Source organism: Gobius niger (genome assembly GCF_951799975.1).
Source record: "Gobius niger genome assembly, chromosome: 16".
NCBI classification, from domain to species: Eukaryota; Metazoa; Chordata; class Actinopteri; order Gobiiformes; family Gobiidae; genus Gobius; species Gobius niger.
In genome coordinates this window covers 29,487,998-29,513,468 of record NC_136867.1, presented here as the reverse complement: position 1 = coordinate 29,513,468, position 25,471 = coordinate 29,487,998, and the positions used below count along the sequence as shown (strand labels likewise).

The following is a 25,471-nucleotide window of genomic DNA, read 5'->3' as shown; positions in this document are numbered from 1 at the left end:
ATGCTTCTGATGACGGCCTGCAGATGGCGCTGAAACATGTAAAGGTAAAAGATCTTTAACATCTCAAACCTTAGTGTCTGACAAAACAAACCTAAAAAGAGTCTGTGCTGGATTTAACCAGAGCTAAATGTTGTTAGTGCTGCAGAGTCTGCAGTGTTTACAACATACAGGCTAACGATGCTAATGTTGCTAGTGTTGCTACTAGCCGCTAACTCGTGGCTAACAGTTCTGGCGATTCTTATGGCGTTTTATACCCAGGGTTTTATTCATCTGAGAAACTAACCCAGCGACTAAAAAGTCCTCAGAAAATCCAAGCATGTTTATATTGAGCAAAGTTGAGCTGCTACTTTAACTACTGGATAAGTTTCTATAAACACAGGAGAAAATCCACACGGAGCTGAAGTAAAGGAGGAAAGAGACCATTTATCTGCAGTAATAAGTAACATCTCAGTACTATTTTTCAATAAATATACATAAATGAATAAAGCACAAGCAATGAGGAGCTTTAGGACATGAGCTGTTCTGTCTGTGATGGACAGAGGAATAAAAACTAAAATGACATCTGTTCAATTCTGATACAACTTCTCATAAAAGTGTCGCCGACTTTACTCAATCCCGACTTTTCATCAGCAATGAGCTGTAGGCGACAGCATCAAGCTAACCGGGCTAACCTGGCTAACCATTGTCCCCCAGCACAGATCATGTCCCTCTGTTGAAGCGCATGGGCCGGATATCGGCTTAAACCCTGAGGAGATCCTGGTGTGGACCATGGAGGTTTAGTTAAAGATCTACAGGACATGGCAGGAGCAAAGAGGGACCAGTTCGCCCCAAAACAGCAGCTACTTTTCAGGCAAGAGCTCCTTCCAAGACGCAGCTACACTTTAGAAACACTCTGAGCATTAGGAGCGCGAGTTAAAGCTGCTGAGTTATTCGTTTCAGTTCATTAAAGTGATAGTCCGTAAGTTTGCAAAGTGAGGAGAGTCAAATCCCTCCCTCTTTACCCAGAAAGCACTTCTGAGTTTGCAAAATGAGGAGAGCAGGAACAGAGTTTTCACAGGTAAGCGATCAAGCTCCTCCCTTTTCTTTCCTGATTGGACCAGACACAGGAAAGCTCGTCTCATTGGTCGATGTGGTCGATTCTGATTAGTGTCTGAAATCAGCAAAGGGAGGGACTTTTGGAAAAATACTACTTATGTTACCTCAAATTTCAGACCCGGGCGATCAATTATACACAATCAATGTCATTTTTTGTCACATTTTTGTAATTTTTTTGTAATTTTTTTGTAATTTTTTGTCACATTTTTGTCACATTTTTTGTCACATTTTTGTAATTTTTTGTCACATTTTTGTCACATTTTTGTCACATTTTTTGTCACATTTTTTGTCACATTTTTGTAATTTTTGTCAAATTTTTATCACATTTTTGTCACTTTTTTCTAATTTTTGTCACATTTTTTGTCACATTTTTTGTCACATTTTTGTCACTTTTTTCTAATTTTTTGTCACATTTTTTTGTCACATTTTTGTCACATTTTTGTAATTTTTTGTCACATTTTTGTCACATTTTTGTCACATTTTTGTTACATTTTTGTCACATTTTTGTCAAATTTCTATCACATTTTTGTCACATTTTTGTAATTTTTTGTCACATTTTTTTGTCACATTTTTTTGTCACATTTTTTGTCACATTTTGTAATTTTTTTGTAATTTTTTTGTAACTTTTTTGTCACATTTTTAGTCACATTTTGTCACATTTTTGTCATTTTTTTTGTCATTTTTTATTCATTTTTTTTGACAATTTTTCGACAATTTCTTGTGACATTTTTGCCACTTTTTCATTAATGTTTTCTCACTTTTTTGTCACATTTCCATCATTGTTTTCGTCTCAGTTTTGTTGCTATTTCCAGACCTTTTTTCCAGAAGCTTTTGGATTGAAAATGTGCTCGGTTCAGGTGGGAGTTAAGGGGTTAAAAAGGCATTCCCTGTAAGAATGTCGTCCTTGTTCCTGAATCCTGAATCCAACAGCGAAAGAACAAATCTTTCTTATTCAGCTCCTGAGTTTCTCGACTTAACGAGGCCCAAACGCTCGTCTCTAAACTTCGACTGGACTGGGGTCGTTCCATTTCTGAAAAACACTGGACTGTGAAAGCGTTCTTTAAAGTCAGCTCGATCCCCCAGAGTAACTCCTCCCCCTCCTCCCCCCCCCCTCCCCCTCCTCCCCCTCCTCCCCCCGCCGCTCTCGGCTGCGTTCAGGTGCTCGCCGTAATGAAGAGCGCCCGGGGCAGTGCCGCAGGCGTCTGGACACAAACCAAAGATTAAAGGCGCTCATTCCCTTTAAACCTGCGCCGGCAATGTCACGAGGAGAGGGAGGGGGGGGAGGGGGGGAGAGGGAGAGAGAGAGGGGGGGAGGGGAGAGAGGGGAGAGAGGGGAGAGAGGAGAGGGGGGAGAGAGAGGAGAGAGGGAAGAGAGGAGAGAGAGAGGGGAGAGAGAGGGAGGGGAGAGGAGAGAGGAGAGAGGAGAGAGGAGAGAGGGGAGAGGAGAGAGAGAGGAGAGAGAGGGGAGAGGGAGGAGAGAGAGGAGAGAGGGGAGAGGAGAGAGGAGAGAGAGGAGAGAGGGAAGAGAGGAGAGGAGAGAGGAGAGGAGAGGGGAGAGAGAGAGGAGAGAGACGGGGGAGGGGGGAGAGGGGAGAGGAGAGAGAGAGGGAGAGAGGGGAGGGAGAGAGAGAGGGGAGAGGAGAGAGAGGGGGAGAGAGAGGAGAGAGAGGGGAGAGGGAGAGAGAGGAGAGAGAGGGGGGGGAGAGGGGGGAGAGGAGAGAGGAGAGAGAGGGGGGAGAGGAGAGAGGGAGAGGGGGGGGAGAGAGGGAGAGAGGGGAGGAGAGAGGGGGGAGAGAGGAGAGGGAGGGAGAGAGGGGAGGGGGGGGAGAGAGGAGAGGGGGGGGAGAGAGGGAGAGAGGGGAGGAGAGAGGGGGGAGAGAGGAGAGGGAGGGAGAGAGGGGAGGGGGGGGAGAGAGGGAGGGAGAGAGGAGAGGAGAGGAGAGAGAGGGGGGAGGGGGGAGAGAGAGGGGGAGAGAAACAGAGGGAGAGATGGAGGGGAGCTAGGAGAGAGGGGGAGAGTGGGAGGGGAGAGGAGAGGGAGGGGGGGAGAGAGGAGAGAGGGGAGGGAGATATAGAGGAAGAGGGGAGAGAAAGGGGGAGTAAGAGAAGGTTAAAACTGAAAGAGAGACGTCGACAGAATGATGAGTCTGTGACGCTGGTTTTTAGAATCCGCTTTTCCTTAGTTTGGTCTCATGAACGTCGCCAACATCAGCTTTAAGAGCTAAATATACACAGTACTACAGTAATACTGATAAATAAAGTACTAAAGTACTTTAGTTCAGACCAGGATCACAGACTGGAGGGAAATGGCCACTGGCTTTAAGTCATTATTGGATAAATTGTCGCACGAGGACTCAGTGTTTGTTACATGTGGACCCGCCCATAATTACAGATAAACTGTATAAAGTTTAGGGCGATGTTTACAAAAATTATCTCAATATTTTTAGGGACGTTTTCAATAACGACGATGATGCGATATTTCTGCAAAACATGAGAAATATGTGAAAATGTGCAGCAAATATTCCACATTTTTCCCAGTTTTTCCAACTTTTAATTTTTTTTTTTATATATATATTTTTTTTTCAAAATTAAAGAAAAATATTTACTTAATTTACATTTTTGATCATGTTTTCCCTCCATTTTTAAATTATTTTGACAAATTATTTTATACAGTACTTTAGAAAAAAAAAATCCAAATATGTCCCAAAATGTCCCCCTTTTTTAATTTTTTTTCCCCATTCCACATTTACATTTTTCTGCTTATTTTTTTTTACAATTTATTTATTTTATTTTTTTCGAAATCAGAGAAAAATATTTATTTTATTTAAATTTTTGATTATTTTTTTCCTCCATTTTTAAATTCTTTTGACAATTAAAAAAAAAATTGTAAAACATATATAAAATGGGGTTAATTTTATTTATCTTATTTAATACAGTACTTCAAAAAAAAATCCCAATTATGTCCCAAAATGTCCCCCATTTTAAAATTTTCCCCCAGATTTTCCCCATTATGTATTGATTTATCGTGAAACAAACCTGTATTTTTCCGTCTGAGGTTTGAGCGACGCCGCCGTCAGACTCGAATGACACTCGGCTAATGCGAGTTTCCCTCCGTGATGCGGCGGAGTTTCGGAGGCGGAGTTTCGGCGGCGGCGTTTCATCAGCCGCAGAAACACGCCACACGCTAACCCCGTGTTTTTAGATCCGTCCGAGTCGGATCGATGCTAAAAACTGGAATCAGGCCGGAGGGAGAGTCGAGTCAGAAAATCACAGAAATGAGCTTCGATTGAGGAAAATTACAGGTGCGGCGCCGCAGATTAAAGTTTAACGTTTAATCCGCTCACTTTGGGAGAGTTTTCGGCGGCGAGACGGAGGAAAGAGCGGAGGAAAGTGCGGAGGAAAGAGCGGAGGAGGACAGAGGTGGAGGTGAAATAAAACAGCCCGGGTTCAATGTGTGGATTTATTTAGTGACATTTTAGTGACACAGAGAGAGAGAGGGAGAGAAGGATCAAACTGAGGGAGAGACAAAGACAAAGAGAGAAAAGTCGATGTAATAATGATCCTGAGACGCTGCTTTAACTTTGCTTTGAAATGTGGAGGAATCCACTTTTTACAGATTACTCAAAAATACGTGAATGTGCCAAGGCAACACTTCAGCCATGTTTTTAATGAGGGAGTGACAGAATAACATTATGGAAAGCTTGAACAAGTCCATTTTGCATAATACCTCCCCTTTAAATTGAACATTTTTAAACTCTGTATAGTCCCTTTAACCCCTTAACTCCCACCTGAACCAGTTTGGCTTTACCCCAACCCAAAAGCTTGTGGAAAAAAAGCTGTGTAAAAAGCAACAAAACTGAGACGAAAACAATGATGGAAATGTGACAAAAAGTGACGAAGAATTTATGAAAAAAGTGACAAAAAATGTGACAAAATGTGACAAAAAAAGGACAAAAAAGTTACAAAAATGAGTTGAAAACACAACAAAAAAACGATGGAAAAAAAATGTGATGACGTGAGGAAAAAGATCCTCTCGGTTCAGGCGGGAGTTAAGATGTTAAGTTATACTTCATTAGCATTTCATCTACAACGGGTCGTAGCCGAGTGCTTTTCTCCCAGAGCTAACAAGCTATTAGCCGCGAGCAGCTAACAGCTAGCTCGGAACGACTCACAGAAAACAAGCAGCCCCTACATGATCACACATGGAGCCGAGCTAATGCAGACTTTTCACCAACAATGAGCTGTAGCTGAAACAAGCTAACGGGGCTAACCTGGAATAACCATCGTCCACCTGCACAGATAATGTCCCTGAGGAGATCCTGGTGTAGTTAAAGATCCACAGGGCTTTAGCAAAGAGGGACTCGATTTACACCAAACAGCAGTTATTTTTCAGACAAGAGCCTCTTCAGTGTGAACACAGATCATCATTTCCAAAAGTGTCTGGTCAGTTTTAGTCAAAGTCATATTTCTGTGACTGAAACGAGACCAAAACTGTGCCTAACATCAGGTTTAAGGCCCACGTTTAGGCTGTTACTCACAGTCTAAGTGGTTCTGTCGGATTCCCTCCACGTCCTCGGCGTGAATGAACTGGTAGCACCTTTTCCCCACGATGTCCACGGGAGCCAGGTCCATGTACTCGCTGATCCTGGAGGAAAAGAAACGACAGATCAACAAAACCGGTGCGAGAGCAGGAGCGAAACGGCTGAAACGTGGACTAAACATCAGCTGCCCGTCCTTCTCTTCATCATCGCTCTCAGTCCTGCGTTTAAGCTCACGGCCCGTCCGCCTCCCATGTGCTGAGACCCACCTCCGCCCCTCCACAGCAGAGGCATGAAGACGATAAAGCTAAAAAACGTTTGAAAACTCCGTGGCTTCTTAAGAGGTTTTCCTTTTGAGACCTTAAATAAAAGGTTGTGTTCTTAATGGGCCTGAGTGTAGCTTCATTATGTAAAGGATAATGTATAGAACGCCGGTCAATATCGGGAGAATAAGAACCTTCAGGGCGAATCGGACGTGTTTCGCCCTGAAGGTTCTTACTTTCCCGATAATGACCGGCGTTCTGTACATGATCCCGCTTATTATACGAACTGACACAACATAAACTTCATATACTTTGATGAAAGGTTTATTTAATGATTTACACACAGGGCTGGACTGGCAGAAAAAAATCGGCCCGGGACTTTTGGGTCAAGACCGGCCCGCTAAAAAAAACCTGTCATATTCAATTGAACTAAAACAGTATAAGCTACGAATCGAGGACAATAGTTGCATTTTGTTTCTGCTGAATTCAAGCTCACGCCTCAGAGACTCAACTCTTTAATCTTTTCATTTATAACTTGAAGGAACTTTTGTAAAACTTCTAAACAATCTTAAAATGTGAGTTCCGTTAATGAAGTTCCTCTCGCGACTGCAACACAAATAAACTTCTCAAAACCAACGATGATCAAACTGTAGATGAAGATGAAACAGTAAAACTCACCACAGAGTTACAGAGGTGTGGAGTGAAAACAGAAATCCCAAACATTGTAAATCCTTTCAATGGAAACTGTAAGATTTCCAAACTGCACTGACGACGAGGGGCCAGACGGAGTCACCTGACAACTCCCAGCATGCACTTCTTTGCAAACATTTGTCTAAACTGTATAAAAACAGAGGTCTGAGGTTCTGTGGGTCCTGGAGGGAGTTACAATAAACTATTTCCTCTTATATTCACAGTGTGAGGGGCATGAGTGTTATGTCCCAGAGGCCCAACGCTCATTATACCAGATTATCTGTGAGCCATGACTCAAGAAAGGCGTCACATCCCTCTACTGGAGGAGCTGTGTAATTGCATCTGAGTAATGATAGAGATTCTGATGGCTCTTCACGTTAATTGTGGGCCGGTGAAAGGAAATCACGGGCCTTATCTCGGTCTGACTGGCCCAACCGGCCCAAAAGTATGTCGGCCCATCGGGAAAACTCCCGAATCTCTCGATGGCCCGTCCAGCCCTGGGCAGCGGTCATTATTTTTGTCAGAGGAACTCTATCTGAAAATAATGACCAGTAGAACGCAGTGTTTATTTTGACAACATATTTAAATTTAGTTTTAGTCTTAGTCTTTTGACTAAAATGTAATGTAATTTTAGACGAGATTTAGTCGACTTAAACTAAGACGAAATTAGTGGACTTTGCATTGATAATATTCATTATAATCATATTTAATCTTGTTCCTCTGCTTCATGGAGCTGCTCCACATGAACAAAGCGGCTCCTATAGCAGAGAATTTACATGATCTGAGGCTCTTTCAGACGCTCAATAGAAGTTTGGATGATTTTAGTCTCTCCTTTTCATTTTTATTTAGTCTTATTTTAGTTTAGACTAAAATATCTGGACATTTTAGTCACAGTTTTAGTCTCACGAGAAACTTTTAATTTAGTTTTAGTCCAATTTTAGTCGTCAAAAATATCACTTTGACTAAAATTAAGACTAAATATTTTAGTCGACGAAATTAACACTGGTAGAACGTTGGAAAATCCCATTCAAATCAATGGAGCTTCAACTGCATCGTGAAGAGCCGTATAATAAGAAACATTAAAGAGCAGGACTCTGAGCAGGAGACTTTTTAACGTTTATTTAAAAAAAAATCGGCAAAAATCGTCCAAACTAAGTAAAAAAATCAAGATTTTATTTCTTGGCCATGTCATATGCGGTTATCCATTATGTTGTTATCATCTGAAAACAACATAAGTTTCACTTTTACAAATCAAGTTCTGGCATTGAATCCAAAAGCTGTAACCTGTAATAACGACAAGGCGACGCTGTAATGAGTTCCTGTTGGTGGGTTTTGTGAAGGGGGCGCACATCTCGCCCCAACACCGGCCCGACAGAGCCCCGACAGGCCTGACCCTCCGCAGAAACACATCTCTTTACCTTTAACTCGGAACATTACAAAAAGATCACACGCGCCGCATTTCCATTTTATTCATGAGGAGCTTTTCAAGCCGGCGCCTTTTTTTTCTTAACGAAATCCGAATCCCACGGCTTTGGACGCGCCGCCGCTTCTCAGAAAGGCAGATTTGTGATTTGACAGATAAAGAAATTGCTCCCATTCAAACGGCATTTGCTGGAAACGTCCGAATAGCCGTCGATATCGCTAAAGGATTCTCATCGCCGCGTTCCTTTCAGCCGAAATTCACCCGGCGCTCGGGCCCGAATCTCGCGGCGGCAAATCTATGGGCGAGGTCGCGGCGCCGAGGAGGAAGACATCAGCGGAGATTCCCATCAGCGCCGCGTGTTTTATAAACGCGGCGCTGCAGGAAGAAGGAGCGGGAGATTGGGGGCTTTTGTGCCAGACGGGGGGGGGAGGACATTACCGAGGCGTTTAGAGGCGCGGCGGCGAGCGGGAGGACGAGGCGCGGGCGGGAACGAGGCGTGCTGCACAAGTGCGGCCAGAAATTAGTCGGCGAAACGAGACAAAGCGCGAGCGAGCGACGGAACGCACGGATCGGAGACGGGCCCGGGGCTCAGGGAGTCTGAAGAGAAACTAAACTGAAGGAAAGGTGGATTAGGCAGAATTTAACATTTCTACAAAGCTGGATCAGATCATATCAGGGACGAGCTCGGACCACATTCCAGATCAGGGCGGGCAACGTTTCTGGGCCTCCAGCACAGAACCTCTGGCCCTCAAGAGGAACATTACTACACACATCAGAAAGTGCTTTGAACAGTATTAAATGGGAGAAAAAACGTAGAAATACTGTCAATGCACCCAATGAGGTCATATAGTATGTACAACCTCTTTCCACCCGCCTGAACCAAATGCATGCTGTCCTCTTTGGCTGTTATATAGCAACCTCGTTGCTATATAACACCTCGTTTGAAAGACCCACAAAACTGATCTTTTTCCTCGCATTGTTGCTGTGTTGTGTCACTTTTGTATGTTTTTTTTTCTTTTCTTTTTTTCCATTTTTGTTGAGTTTTTGAGTTTTTGTCACATTTTTGTTGAGTTTTTGTTGAGTTTTTGTCACATTTTTGTTGATTTTCTGTCACATTTTTGTTTAATTATTGTCACATTTTTGTTAAATTTTTGTCATTTTTTGTTGAGTTTTTGTTGAATTTTTGTCACATTTTTGTTGAGTTTTAGTTGAATTTTTGTCTTTTTTTTTGAAGTTTTGTCACATTTTTGTCATTTTTTTGTTGAATTTTTGTTGAATTTTTCTTGAATTTTTGTTGAATTTTTGTTGAATTTTTGTTGAATTTTTGTTGAATTTTTGTTGAGTTTTTGTTGAGTTTTTGTCACATTTTTCTTGAATTTTTGTTGAGTTTTTGTCACATTTTTGTTGAATTTTTGTTGAGTTTTTATCACATTTTTGTTGAGTTTTTGTCACATTTTTGTTGAATTTTTGTTGAGTTTTTGTCACATTTTTGTTGAGTTTTTGTCACATTTTTGTTGAGTTTTTGTCACAGTTTTGTTGAATTTTTGTCTTTTTTTTAAAGTTTTGTCACATTTTTGTCTTTTTTTTGTTGAATTTTTGTCACATTTTTGTTGAATTTTTGTCTTTTTTTAAAGTTTTGTCACATTTTTGTCATTTTTTTGTTGAATTTTTGTCACATTTTTGTTGAATTTTAGTCACATTTTTGTTGAATTTTTGTCACATTTTTGTTGAATTTTTGTCACAGTTTTGTTGAATTTTTGTCTTTTTTTTTAAGTTTTGTCACATTTTTGTTGAATTTTTGTCATTTTTTGTTGAATTTTTGTCATTTTTTGTTGAGTTTTTGTCACATTTTTTGTTGAATTTTTGTCACATTTTTGTTGCATTTTTGTCACATTTTTGTTGAATTTTTGTCACATTTTTGTTGAATTTTTGTAATTTTTTTGTTGAATTTTTGTCACATTTTTGGAGAATTTTTGTCACATTTTTGGAGAATTTTTGTAATTTTTTTGTTGAATTTTTGTCACATTTTTGTTGCATTTTTGTCACATTTTTGTTGAATTTTTGTCACATTTTTGTTGAATTTTTGTTGAATTTTTGTAATTTTTTTGTTGAATTTTTGTCACATTTTTGGAGAATTTTTGTCACATTTTTGGAGAATTTTCGTCATTTTTTTGTTGAATTTTTGTCACATTTTTGTTGCATTTTTGTCACATTTTTGTTGAATTTTTGTAATTTTTTTGTTGAATTTTTGTCACATTTTTGTTGAATTTTTGTCACATTTTTTTGGATTTTTGTCACATTTTTGGAGAATTTTTGTCACATTTTTGGAGAATTTTTGTCATTTTTTTGCTGAATTTTTGTCACAATTTTGTTGAATTTTTGTCACATTTTTGTTGAGTTTTTGTCATTTTTTGTTGAATTTTTGTCACATTTTTGTTGAATTTTTGTCACATTTTTGTTGAATTTTTGTCACATTTTTTGTTGAATTTTTGTCACATTTTTGTTGGATTTTTGTCAAATTTTTGCAGAATATTTGTCACATTTTTCTTGAGTCTCCTCCCTCTCACCTGTTCTCGCAGTAGACGAACTTCAGGTCCATGTTGACTCTGGTGACGAACATCTGGCAGTCGATGCGGACCTCGTTGATGGTGGGCGGGGGCAGAGCGTGGGCCACCACCACCATCCCCATCACCTGGCAAGGCACCGAGCGACTGTGGGTCAGCGCCATGCGGATGCGGAGACGCCCCGTCACATGGATCACCTGCAGAGGGGGGGAGGAGAGGGGAGGGGAGGTGAGGAGAGGAGAGGAGAGGAGAGGAGAGGAGAGGAGAAGAAAGGAGAGGAGAGGAGAGGAGAGGAAAGAAGAGGAGAGGAGAGGAGAGGAGAGGAGAGGAGAGGAGAGGAAAGGAGAGGAGAGGAGAGGAGAGGAAAGAAGAGGAGAGGAGAGGAGAAGAAAGGAGAGGAGAGGAGAGGAGAGGAGAGGAGAGGAGAGGAGAGGAGAGGAGAGGGGAGGGGAGAGGAGAGGAGAGGAGAGGAGAGGAGAGGAGAGGAGAGGAGAGGAGAGGAGAGGAGAGGGGAGAGGAGGAGAGTAGGAGAGGAGAGGGAAGGAGAGGAGAGGAGAGGAGAGGAGAGGAGAGGAGAGGAGAGGAGAGGAGAGGAGAGGTGAGGAGAGAGGAAGGGAGAGGAGAGGAGAGGAGAGGAGAGGAGAGGAGAGGAGAGGTGAGGAGAGAGGAAGGGAGAGGAGAGGAGAGGAGAGGAGAGGAGAGGAGAGGAAAGGAGAGGAGAGGGAAGGAGAGGAGAGGAGAGGAGAGGTGAGGAGAGGAGAGGAAAGGAAAGGAGAGGAAAGGAGAGGAGAGAGGAGGAGAGGAGAAGAGGAGAGGGAAGGAAAGGAGAGGAGAGAGGAGGAGAGGAGAGGGAAGGAAAGGAGAGGAGAGAGGAGGAGAGGAGAGAGGAGAGAGGAGAGAAAGGAGAGGAGAGAGGAGGGGAGGAAAGGAAAGGAGAGGAGAGGAAAGGAGAGGAGAGGAAAGGAGAGGAAAGGAGAGGAGAGGAAAGGAGAGGAGGAGAGGAGAGAGGAGGAACGGAGAGGAGAGAGGAGGGGAGAGGAGAGGAGAGGAGAGGAGAGGGAAGGAGAGGAGAGGAGAGGAGAGGAGAGGTGAGGAGAGGAGAGGAAAGGAAAGGAGAGGAAAGGAGAGGAGAGGAGAGGGAAGGGAAGGAGAGGAGAGAGGAGGAGAGGAGAAGAGGAGAGGGAAGGAAAGGAGAGGAGAGAGGAGGAGAGGAGAGGGAAGGAAAGGAGAGGAGAGGAGAGGAGAGGGAAGGAAAGGAGAGGAGAGAGGAGAGAGGAGAGAGGAGAGGAGAGGAGAGAGGAGAGGAGAGGAGAGGAGAGGAGAGGAGAGGAGAGGAGAGGAGAGGAGAGGAGAGGAGAGGAGAGGAGAGAGGAGGAGAGGAGAGGAGAGAGGAGGGGAGGAGAAGAGAAGAGAAGAGAAGAGAAGAGAAGAGAAGAGAAGAGAAGAGAAGAGAAGAGAGGAAAGGAAAGGAAAGGAGAGGAAAGGAGAGGGGAGGAAGGAGAGGAGAGGAAGGAGAGGAGAAGAGAGGAGAGGAGAGGGAAGGAAAGGGTTATTCGGGAGCGCCATGTCACACCTCATTACCAAAGCTATGTTTTTAATGCTACATGCCGAAGTGCATATTTAACTAAAGGACGTTCTAAGAGAGCAATTTGGACAAAAAAAAACCTTATTGTGATTTTTCTGACATTTATACGTTTGTTAAGTGATGATGTCATCGCTCTATAATGGTTTGTATCTGAGGTTAACCTGCTGTAGAGCCACTACAGGCTCTTTTAACTCATATTTACTCTGGGTTTTCTTTAATAAATCTTTTCTGGATGAATTATGAATATTCTAAGTATAGTTTAAGTATAAATATAACTATACCTGTCATTCTGTCACAAATGAAGCCCCTCAGTGTGATTCAAACATATATATATATATAAATGTATACTGATTGTAAAGTAAGAGTACCTTGTATCCTGAGGACTTGATGTGGACTCCTCTCTTGGTCAGAGTGGATTTCATCCTGATGAAGAAGGATTTCTCCAGAATATTGTCCGGAGCGAGCAGACCCGGACTCGGAGACTCCACTGTGGAAACATCACACACAAATACGTCAGGAACAAAAGTACATTTACTGCAGTACTGCACTTCAGTGGAGCTTTAGAGAAGAACTACTTTCTTTCACTCCACTGCATTTCTATAAAGGCTCCAGTCAAAGGTCCTTTTGTCTTTAATGTGAGAAGTATCTGAACTTTTACTCAAGTAACGAAACCAAGTGCTTTGACCAGAACTGGACACGATCAAACCGCAAGAATCTGTGGCATGTTTCATTTCTTAAGATTTGCAAACCTTTCATCAAACAATATTCGAAAGTTAATCGGACACATCGGGACAACAAATCCAGTCGTGCAAACAACACAGGAAAAAAACTGAAACAAATCCAAAAGACACAGGCTGCGTCTGAAACCATCAGATCATCGCCTCTGTGTCCTAAACCTCCTGACCTTTAACCTTTCATGGGGTCACCTGTTAGATCTATGCAGTTAGTGAACTAGAGCTTCAGCAGCACTTTCCCAATTCAACCGTCCTCACCCAGGGGAAGGGGAAGTGACATCACCGACAGCTCCTGTTCTTCTTCTTTAAGGTTATTGTCAGACTGCAGGCAAACAGAAGCGCATGTCGCCCCCTAGTGTATTACATACGCAACAACATAGTGTCCAAATAAAGAGTAAAAATCCAGATGATCCTTCACGTTTCCCTTTAGTGATATTTTATCTCCACAGCTGTTTCTTAAAGCTACAGTAACAAATGATCCATGTGGCTTAAGTTTGTACTGAATGAAAACAAAAACATTTAATCTGTTTCCTGAGTTTCCTCTTTAACACTGACATGTGACTGAGCTGTGGGGACGACAACATGGATTTATCACTTTATAAAGTTTGGCTTGGGCAGAATCTTATTCCATTTTTTTTTATTAAATGTGCTCCTGTCAATCACCAGTGGTTGAGCATGAATCACTGAGGGCGGGGCCGAGGGGGGTGGGGGGATTGGCGGTGCAGTGACTTATGGGATGGCACATAGCTCCTAATCACAGGTTAGTTAGCAGAGAGGTCGCTATGCTAAAGTGGCTATGATAGTTAGCACCAGAGGTCGCTATGCTAAAGTGGCTATGATAGTTAGCACCAGAGGTCGCTATGCTAAAGTGGCCATGATAGTTAGCACCAGAGGTCGCTATGCTAAAGTGGCTATGATAGTTAGCACCAGAGGTCCCTATGCTAAAGTGGCTATGATAGTTAGCACCAGAGGTCGCTATGCTAAAGTGGCTATGATAGTTAGCACCAGAGGTCGCTATGCTAAAGTGGCTATGATAGTTAGCATCAGAGGTCCCTATGCTAAAGTGGCTATGATAGTTAGCACCAGAGGTCGCTATGCTAAAGTGGCTATGATATAGTTAGCATTAGAGGTCGCTATGCTAAAGTAGCTATGAGAGTTAGCATCAGAGGTCGCTATGCTAAAGTGGCTATGATAGTTAGCACTGAGGCTCCTCCCCCTAACTCCTTCCTCACTGACAGACCAATTCGGACACTTCTTATCATGGCGGACGCTGACGCACATCTGGGCGGCTATAAGGTAAGGAAACTTTTTAAATATGGAGGCATCAGTTTGAAACATCTGTAATTGACTGACAAACATATGGAGTAAAAATGTGTTTTCTGTCACTTCCTGTTTTTCATAAAAAAGTATGAATATGCCTGATATATGACAAAATTACAACTAACTAAAACTTTTTCAGGGAGAGTTTGTTTACCTTGTTTAGTTTTAAAATAAGCTGTTCATTACAGTGGTAAACAAAATCTATACAACTTTAAATTTCACCTTGTTTTTTTTAATTCAAAACTCAATAAATCAGGCTGGGAATAAGAAAAATCTTATAAATATTGTTCAGTCGGTCTGTTGGAGCTCCACAATGTGAGACAATGACCCTTAACTCCTTAACTCCCACCTGAACCGAGCACATTTTCTCCAGTTTGGCTTTACCCCAGTCCAAAAGCTTCTGGAAAAAAGGTGTGAAAATAGCGACAGAACTGAGACGAAAACAATGATGGAAATGTGACAAAAAAGTGAGAAAACATTTACAAAAAAAGAGACGAAAAATGGATGAAAAGTGGCAAAAATGTCACAAGAAATTGACAAAAAAATTACAAAAAAATTACAAAACAATTACAAAAATACGACAAAAATGTGATAAAAATTTGGCAAAAAAAATTACAAAACTGTGACCAAAAAATTACAAAATAATTACAAAAAATGTGACGAAAAATTGATGAAAAAGTGGCAAAAATGTCACAAGAAATTGACAAAAATGTGGAAAAAAATGGACAAAAAATTACAAAAAAATTGACAAAAAAATTGACAAAAAATGGACAAAATGTGACCAAAAAATGAAAAAATGTGACAAAAATGTGATAAAAATTGATGAAAAAATTACAAAAAATGTGACAAAATGTTACAAAAAAACTACAAAAATATGGTAAAAAAATGTGACAAAAAATGACAAAAAAAATGACAAAAAAAATGACAAAAAAGTTACAAAAATGAGTTGAATACCCAACAACAAAATGATGGAAAAAAAATCTGATGACGTGAGGAAAAAGATCCTCTCGGTTCAGGCGGGGGTTAAGAGGTTAAAATGAAAACGTCCCAAATAAATCTATGGAGAAACATTGAATCAGTGAATAATGAAACTGTTATTGAAAAGATCAGGGTTTTTTTTCTGTTTAAAGGTGAAGTTTCTACGTTAGCGCCTCGTTCTGTCTCATTAAAGAATCATCCCCCCAAAGTCTCTCATGTTTTCACACTTTTGTTTGATAGGTCTGTATTATCGAAGCCCGGCGTCGAAAAAAGAGATTAAAACTATAATAAATCCGTCAGTCCTGTCACGGCTTTTGTCAAACTGTCGCTCAAACGTCCAAACACGTCCGCGAACGTCCAAACACGTCTGCGGGACGAGACGAGGCGGTAATTAAGCAGAAACCGAGACAAAAGAGTCATCAGCGTCAGAACACGTGTGAGCGAGAGCGAGGATCAGTCCGGAAACAAAACACTTCAGCGGATTTTACTCTGTCAGAGTCAAAAACAGAACTAACTCTGTCTGTACCAGGTTTATCCTCTGAGACTCATCCAGGAAGTGAGTCCGGCGCTTATTCATTCACACATACTGACAGGTTTGGTATCCACGTGTAACAGGAAAGGCTGTGACCGAGATGACGCTGTAATCCAAATATGGGCATTTCCTGTATGGGAGACAGCAGCAGCAGCTTCTTTCTTTCTTTCTTTCTTTCTTTCTTTCTTTCTTTCTTTCTTTCTTTCTTTCTTTCTTTCTTTCTTTCTTTCTTTCTTTCTTTCTTTCTTTCCTTCTTTTCTTCCTTCCTTCTTTACTCCCTTCTTTCCTTCTTTCCTTCCTTCCTTCTTTCCTTCCTTCCTTCTTTTCTTCCTTCCTTCTTTCCTTCTTTCCTTCTTTCTTTCCTTCCTTCCTTCCTTCCCTCTTTCCTTCCTTCCCTCTTTCCTTCCTTCCTTCCTTCCCTCTTTCCTTCCTTCCTCCTTGCTTCCTTCTTTCTTTCCTTCTTTCCTTCCTTCCCTCTTTCCTTCCTTCCTTCCCTCCCTCTTTCCTTTCTTCCTTCCTCCTTGCTTCCTTCTTTCCTTCCTTCTTTCCTTCTTTCCTTCCTTCCTTCCCTCTTTCCTTCCTTCCTTCCTCCTTGCTTCCTTCTTTCCTTCCTTCTTTTCTTCCTTCCTTCCTTCTTTCCTTCCTTCTTTTCTTCCTTCCTTCCTTCTTTCCTCCCTTCTTTCCTTCCTTCCTTCCTTCTTTTCTTCCTTCCTTCCTTCTTTCCTTCCTTCTTTTCTTCCTTCCTTCTTTCTTCCTTCCTTCCTTCTTTCCTTCTTTCCTTCCTTCCTTCTTTCCTTCCTTCCTTCCTTCTTTCTCCCTTCCTTCTTTTCTTCCTTCCTTCCTTCCTTCCTTCTTTCTATCCTTCCTTCCTTCCTCCTTCCTTCCTTCCTTCTTTCCTTCCTTCTTTCCTTCCTTCCTTTCATCTTTTCTTCCTTCTTTCCTTCCTTCCTCCTTCCTTCCTCCTTCCTTCCTTCCTTCCTTCTTTCCTTCCTTCCTTTCATCTTTTCTTCCTTCTTTCCTTCTTTCCTTCTTTCCTTCCTTCCTCCTTCCTCCTTTCTTTCCTCCTTCCTTCCTTCCTTCTTTCCTTCTTTCCTTCTTCTTTCCTTCTTTCCTTCCTTTCTTCTTTCCTTCCTTCTTTCCCTGACGCTGTGATCCAAATATGGTCATTTCCTTTGTGGGAGACAGCAGCGGCAACATAAAACATACAACACAGAATATAGATTTTTTTTTAAAAGCTATGAAAACTTTAAACTTTAAACTATGACGGCGTGAATAATAATAAAATAAATAATAAAATAATAAATCAGGCGGGGATCCGATCATCTCGCTCTCATTAACTCTGACAGCGCTCGGATGGATCTGTCTCGGCGGCCATCTTGTCCCTGTCAGCCCTCGTCCTTCAGGCGCGGGACACAAACAGGAAGTGCATCCGTCACTGTCAGGGTTAAACCGCGGAGGGGGCGGGGCATGGCCGAGGACCAATCGGGACGCGGCGTTCTGAAGGTGAGGAAGTCCGTTTGTCAAAAGGGAAACGCCGCACTTTCAAAACAAGCAAGATTTATCACAGAACGGCGAGGATTCACTTCAGGACTAAACCAGGACTAAACCAGGACTAAACCAGGACTAAACCAGGACTAAACCAGGAATAAACCAGGAATAAACCAGGACTAAACCAGGACTCAACCAGGACTAAACCAGGACTCAACCAGGACTCAACCAGGACTAAACCAGGACTCAACCAGGACTAAACCAGGACTCAACCAGGACTAAACCAGGACTAAACCAGGACTAAACCAGGACTAAACCAGGACTAAACCAGGTCTAAACCAGGACTAAACCAGGACTAAACCAGGACTAAACCAGGACTGAGCCAGGACTAAACCAGGTCTAAACCAGGACTAAACCAGGACTAAACCAGGACTAAACCAGGACTAAACCAGGACTAAACCAGGACTAAACCAGGATCAAACCAGGACTAAACCAGGACTAAACCAGGTCTAAACCAGGACTAAACCAGGTCTAAACCAGGACTAAACCAGGTCTAAACCAGGACTAAACCAGGACTAAACCAGGACTAAACCAGGTCTAAACCAGGACTAAACCAGGACTAAACCAGGACTAAACCAGGACTAAACCAGGACTAAACCAGGATCAAACCAGGTCTAAACCAGGACTAAACCAGGAGTAAACCAGGACTAAACCAGGACTAAAGCAGGACTAAACCAAGACTAAACCAGGACTAAACCAGGACTAAACCAGGACTAAACCAGGACTAAACCAGGAATAAACCAGGACTAAACCAGGAATAAACCAGGACTAAACCAGGACTAAACCAGGACTAAACCAGGAATAAACCAGGACTAAACCAGGAATAAACCAGGACTAAACCAGGACTAAACCAGGACTAAACCAGGACTAAACCAAGACTAAACCAGGACTAAACCAGGACTAAACCAGGACTAAACCAGGACTAAACCAAGACTAAACCAGGACTAAACCAGGAATAAACCAGGACTAAACCAAGACTAAACCAAGACTAAACCAAGACTAAACCAGGACAAAACCAGGACTAAACCAAGACTAAACCAGGACTAAACCAAGACTAAACCAGGACAAAACCAAGACTAAACCAAGACTAAACCAGGACTAAACAAAGACTAAACCAGGACTAAACCAAGACTAAACCAGGACTAAACCTGGACTAAACCAGGACTAAACCAGGACTAAAGCAGGACTAAACCAAGACTAAACCAGGACTAAACCAGGACTAAACCAGGACTAAACCAGGAATAAACCAGGGCTAAACCAGGACTAAACCAGGAATAAACCAGGACTAAACCAGGACTAAACCAGGACTAAACCAGGAATAAACCAGGACTAAACCAGGACTAAACCAGGACTAAACCAGGAATAAACCAGGACTAAACCAGGACTAAACCAGGACTAAACCAGGAATAAACCAGGACTAAACCAGGAATAAACCAGGAATAAACCAGGACTAAACCAGGACTAAACCAGGACTAAACCAGGAATAAACCAGGAATAAACCAGGACTAAACCAGGACTAAACCAGGAATAAACCAGGACTAAACCAGGACTAAACCAGGAATAAACCAGGAATAAACCAGGACTAAACCAGGAATAAACCAGGACTAAACCAGGAATAAACCAGGACTAAACCAGGACTAAACCAGGAATAAACCAGGACTAAACCAGGAATAAACCAGGAATAAACCAGGACTAAACCAGGAATAAACCAGGAATAAACCAGGACTAAACCAGGACTAAACCAGGACTAAACCAGGAATAAACCAGGAATAAACCAGGACTAAACCAGGACTAAACCAGGACTAAACCAGGAATAAACCAGGAATAAACCAGGAATAAACCAGGACTAAACCAGGAATAAACCAGGAATAAACCAGGAATAAACCAGGACTAAACCAGGACTAAACCAGGAATAAACCAGGAATAAACCAGGACTAAACCAGGACTAAACCAGGAATAAACCAGGGCTAAACCAGGACTAAACCAGGACTAAACCAGGACTAAACCAGGACTAAACCAGGACTAAACCAGGACTAAACCAGGACTAAACAATATGTACCGATCGGTTTGTTAAAATGCATGAAAATGCACCAAATTGCTCCATTAAAATATAAATAAAACCTCTCTGTGGGAGGCCCCCCCAGACCCCCGTTTGTCCCCCCACCGGGCCGGCAGCAGCAAAGCTTCTTCCAGCTTTTCATTGTAGAGAGAGAGATGCGACAGACAGACATACAGTATATGGGGGCCCTGAAATGACTTTAGCCCCGGGGCCCCTTTTACTTAAATCCGGCCCTGCAGATACTGCTGTGTCACTGAAGGGTCAAATATCAACATTTTCCTCGTATAAAAACTTACGTAATGCACCTTTAATCACTGTCTGAGTTGAGCTTTATGAAATGTCTCACTCTCAGTTTTCTGAATCGATCTCGTCTCCCTGGAGCCAAAGGCTTTACACATTTAACATTTCCTTTAAGAAAGTTTATTTTTGCTCTGAACAAAATGAAAGAATAAACTCTCTGATTGTTGTTCATCCTCTGAGCTGCGGTGGCTCAGTGGTTAGAGCTCGTGCTTCACCAAAAGTACTTCACAAAGAGCCGCTTTTACTTCACAAAGAGCCGCTTTTACTTCACAAAGAGCCGCTTTTACTTCACAAAGAGACGCTTTTACTTCACAAAGAGCTGCTTTTACTTCACAAAGAGCAGCTTTTACTTCACAAAGAGCCACTTTTACTTCACAAAGAGCTGCTTTTACTTCACAAAGAGACGCTTTTACTTCACAAAGAGCCGCTTTTACTTCACAAAGAGACGCTTTTACTTCACAAAGAGACGCTTTTACTTCACAAAGAGACGCTTTTACTTCACAAAGAGACACTTTTACTTCACAAAGAGACGCTTTTACTTCACAAAGAGACGCTTTTACTTCACAAAGAGACACTTTTACTTCACAAAGAGCTGCTTTTACTTCACAAAGAGCTGCTTTGACTTCACAAAGAGCTGCTTTTACTTCACAAAGAGCTGCTTTTACTTCACAAAGAGTCGCTTTTACTTCACAAAGAGACGCTTTTACTTCACAAAGAGCTGCTTTTACATCACAAAGAGCTGCTTTTACTTCACAAAGAGACGCTTTTACTTCACAAAGAGCAGCTTTTACTTCACAAAGAGCAGCTTTTACTTCACAAAGAGCTGCTTTTACTTCACAAAGAGCCGCTTTTACTTCGCAGAGCTGCTTTTACTTCACAAAGAGACGCTTTTACTTCACAAAGAGACGCTTTTACTTCACAAAGAGCTGCTTTTACTTCACAAAGAGCTGCTTTTACTTCACAAAGAGCTGCTTTTACTTCACAAAGAGCTGCTTTTACTTCACAAAGAGCCGCTTTTACTTCACAAAGAGCCGCTTTTACTTCACAAAGAGCTGCTTTTACTTCTCAAAGAGACGCTTTTACTTCACAAAGAGACGCTTTTACTTCACAAAGAGCCGCTTTTACTTCACAAAGAGCCGCTTTTACTTCACAAAGAGCCGCTTTTACTTCACAAAGACTCGCTTTTACTTCACAAAGAGCTGCTTTTACTTCACAAAGAGCTGCTTTTACTTCACAAAGAGACGCTTTTACTTCACAAAGAGCCGCTTTTACTTCACAAAGAGCTGCTTTTACTTCACAAAGAGCTGCTTTTACTTCACAAAGAGCCGGTTTTACTTCACAAAGAGCTGCTTTTACTTCACAAAGAGCTGCTTTTACTTCACAAAGAGCTGCTTTTACTTCACAAAGAGACACTTTTACTTCACAAAGAGCTGCTTTTACTTCACAAAGAGACGCTTTTACTTCACAAAGAGCCGCTTTTACTTCACAAAGAGACGCTTTTACTTCACAAAGAGCCGCTTTTACTTCACAAAGACCTGCTTTTACTTCACAAAGAGCTGCTTTTACTTCACAAAGAGCTGGTTTTACTTCACAAAGAGCTGCTTTTACTTCACAAAGAGACACTTTTACTTCACAAAGAGCCGCTTTTACTTCACAAAGAGCCCCTTTTACTTCACAAAGAGCCGCTTTTACTTCACAAAGAGCCGCTTTTACTTCACAAAGAGCCGCTTTTACCTTCACAAAGAGACGCTTTTACTTCACAAAGAGCTGCTTTTACTTCACAAAGAGACGCTTTTACTTCACAAAGAGCTGCTTTTACCTTCACAAAGAGACGCCTTTTACTTCACAAAGAGACGCTTTTACTTCACAAAGAGACGCTTTTACTTCACAAAGAGACGCTTTTACTTCACAAAGAGCCGCTTTTACTTCACAAAGAGCCGCTTTTACTTCACAAAGAGCCGCTTTTACTTCACAAAGAGCCGCTTTTACTTCACAAAGAGCCGCTTTTACTTCACAAAGAGCCGCTTTTACTTCACAAAGAGCCGCTTTTACTTCACAAAGAGCCGCTTTTACTTCACAAAGAGCCGTTTTTGCAAAGATCCGAGGCCCCTGAGGTACAGTATTGTCTCCATGACGATGAGGAGTAGATCCTTCTGTCGTTCTGTGATTGAAATAAAGACATTACTCAATCATCCAAAAGACTGAACCAGGCCGAGTCGAGGCCTCGCCCCCCGCCTCCCCCCTCTCCCCCCCTCTCCCCCTTTCTCTCTCCCCCCCCTCCCCCTCCCTCCGTCCCCCCCCCCCCCTCCCCACGGCAGAGTCTCTGGTGAACAGCCGTTTTGATCAGCGCTGATTCGTGTTGACAAGCTCTAATCTCAAAAAGCCAAAGAAGGAATTAATATGCAAATGTCCTCCGCCAGAGAAAGAACGCCCTTCAGGAGGAGAGGGGGGAGAGAGGGGGAGAGAGAGGGAGAGGGGAGAGAGGGGAGGAGAGAGGGGGGGAGAGAGAGGGAAGGAGAGAGGGGGAGAGAGGGGAGAGAGGGGAGGAGAGGGAGGGGAAAGAAGGGGTATGGCCTTCAAAAAGAAACGAAATATTTGCAATTATGACAAAATGCTTTTTTAACTTTACATTTTTTTTAAAGTTTTGGATTTTTGGGAAACACAACACTGTAAAATGTACCCGTCGTCAGAACTGTCGTGAGAAGCAGAGACACAAGAACGACCGACTCAATTTCCCACAAATCGAGAAAGAAGAAAGACTTTTTTTGAAAATTGGTGATTTTTGCTTTCTGCAGATTCTTTCAGCCGAGATCACGAAGAAGCCTCTCCATGTTTTAGATTTAACTAGGGCTGAAACGACTAATTTATTAATCGACAACTAATTGATTATTGAAAGAGTCGACAACTATTTTAGTAATCGAGTAATCGTTTTCTGCTCACACAGACTCAAATGTAGCAAAAATGACCAAAAAATGCAGTATTTTGATGAAAACCTACTTTGATTGTATATTTAGGGTCTGTAGTGGTTTGTACAATGTGCATTTCATGAATAGAGCCTTAAACAAACATTTCCCTTTAGTTTACTCCATCAGCACTTCCTTAAACAGCGCCACTTAGGCTATAATATGATATAAAATTTTACACCATTCACAGCCAAGCGATTAATCGTAAAAATGATCGATCGACTAATCGATTACAAAATAATCGTTAGTTGCCGCCCTAGATTTAACAGAATTATTTAAAAGCCTGAAATCCTCAGGGTGAAAAAGTGGGAGATGTGGCGCACGCCGAGGGGGCGTGTCCTTGTGTGTGGACTCATGATGATGCAACACTTCCCTGTGTCTGACGGAGGCCGGCTGCTGATGCTAACGCTCTAACTAGCCCAATGCTAACGCTGGAATACTACTACATGGAATACTACTACATGGAATACTACTACATGGAATACTACTACATGGAAGACTACTACATGGAATACTACTGCAGAAGTTCATTTTTCTGCGTGAAACCAGTGACTTTTGCAGAGCGACTGATGATGTAAATATGTAAATGAGCCGTCCTGTCACTGGAGCAGCAGAGACGTCAGAACTGCCCAAAACTTTAGAGGCCGAAGTCTCTGTTTAGAAATATTCTGGGTCCTTAACTTCATCTTGCTCTCACTTCTCCAAATATGATCAGATCTCCATGTGTTACACATTGTTGAAAGCTCAAAAGGCCCCCAGAACCAACTCGTGTCCCTGACTCCAGTGACGGGACACAAATATAAATGGGTGGTGAGCACTCGTGCTGCACAGCTAGAAGGTCCACGTTCGATTCCCACTGGGACGGGGCCTTTCTGTGGAGTCCCCTACCACTAAAACATGTACAATAGGTTCCCCTCTGGGGTCAGGATTCTGAATTTGGACAGGGACCCACATTCCCTGTATGTATGATATAAATTGGCATGATTTGTAAATAAATAAATAATATACACTACAAAAAGTAAATATCAAGCATTGGCTTAAATGACTTGAATTGAGGAAATGTATCGTGTTTTGAGCGGTTTTCACCCAAATAGACCCTTTTCCTGATCTGACCAAGATTATTTTGCTAGTTTGAGGACATTTCAGACTGGTTCTATGGTAAATCTCGCTTGAAATAAGAAAGTAAAACTGCCTATGGGACAAGACCATTTTTCTTACCCAATTGGCAGAGAAACGTACTTGAAATAATGGTGAAATGTATTGAAACGAGTCAGAAATCTCTCAGAACAAGTGAAACAATCTAGGTCAAATGCCCAACTAAATGTTAAAGGGGCTGGAAGCAAGTTCGCCATTTTTATACTCACTACTGCCACCTCAGGCCATATGTGTACTGCACCTTCTATATTAAGCTCGTGCATGATGACAATTCGGGCCGAAGTGACACATTTTTGAGTGACCGTACAGGATTTTAGAGGCAGTTGTGGTGAACAGGTCTGAGCTCATTCTACACATTAGGACATGGCTGGAACATGTAGGGGGAGGAAAATACTTAATTTTAACATTTTTAAACTCCTTATAGTCCCTTTAACTAGTCAAAACAACTAAAATTGGATTATTATGCTCAAATTGAGACATCTAAATGAATCTAGTAAAGGACTTTTTGCAGTGTAATAATATAAATAAAATAAGTTTTTATTATGTTTTGTGTCAATTTCACGTTTAAATCTGGCTCACTCCTAAATTACACTTTTTTTCCTTCATCTTCAAAACACATACTGCAGGCAATTTTTGAATCCCCAAATATATGTAAATGTACAATTTTGTGTTTTAATGATCCTGTTTTTGCGCAGTAACCACCGAGGCTAAACGAGGCTCACCACTTTAGCAGGTATTTTATCTCTTATTTACGTAATAATAATTCTCAAATTCATCTTTGGGTTGAGGTTCTGTGACACTTCTCCAGTATCAAACCGGATCTGAGAGTTTGAAGTTTGTTCCTCGCTCAGGCCCCGCCCCCTTTGGCTCTGCGTCTTCAGAGACTCTTCCCTTTTGTCCACCGTCCTCTGCCGGCTCCGCTCCACGTATGGACTTTAATAACACTTTGTCCTTCAATTGTCAAACACGATCCGACCGCAGGGACGTCGGCGGGGAGAATGGCGGCGCGGCGATGGTATGGGCTGAATAATGAGCGGCACCTGACGAATGCACAAACCGGAGCTAATCTCGCCGTTTCCCCCCGAAGACGGAGCGGCAGAAACTCCCGAGGAACCGCGGGGGAACCGAGGCGAGCGGAGGCGAGGCGGAGAGGAATGAGAATGAAGCGGGACTCGGCCGCGATAACGAAGCACGAGAGGAAACAGGACACGTACGGGCGGGAACGCGGGGGGGTCAGAGGTCAGGGCGAACGGCGGCGGCGGCGAAGGCGGGCGCTACAAGTGGAAAACAATCCAACGTTTATCATCCTCCAGACGCACATATTAAAGGAATGGTTCACGATTTCTGACACAGGGCCTCATTTCCTATAGTGTTCATGCAGTCCTTATATTTAAAGAGCATCATCCCTAGTATACATGTTTTATCAATGTACAAACCCTAATTTACATGTTTTATTAAGATACAGACCCTAATATACATGTTTTACTAAATCGCAGACCCTAATATACATGTTTTATTAATGTACAGACCGAAATATACATGTTTTATCAATGCACAGGCCCTAATATACATGTTTTATTAAGGCACAGGCCCTAATGTACATGGTTTATTAATGCGCAGACCCTAATATACATGTTTTGTTAAGGCACAGACCCTAATATACATGTTTTACTAATGTACAGACCCTAATATACATGTTTTATTAAGGCACAGACCCTAATATA

At 42.0% G+C, this 25,471-nt stretch overlaps 1 protein-coding gene across 1 annotated transcript in view; it reads right to left on the bottom strand.

The window, feature by feature from the left end:
* Positions 1–25,471, bottom strand: part of npas3 (neuronal PAS domain protein 3) — a 236,584-nt gene that overhangs the window by 27,081 nt on the left and 184,032 nt on the right. The window contains exons 5-7 of the mRNA XM_079573413.1: positions 12,527–12,645; positions 10,577–10,770; positions 5,634–5,740 (exon numbers count right to left, since the gene is read on the bottom strand). Of these exons, the coding sequence (XP_079429539.1) occupies positions 5,634–5,740; positions 10,577–10,770; positions 12,527–12,645 (420 nt within the window). The remainder of the gene's footprint in view (positions 1–5,633; positions 5,741–10,576; positions 10,771–12,526; positions 12,646–25,471) is intronic.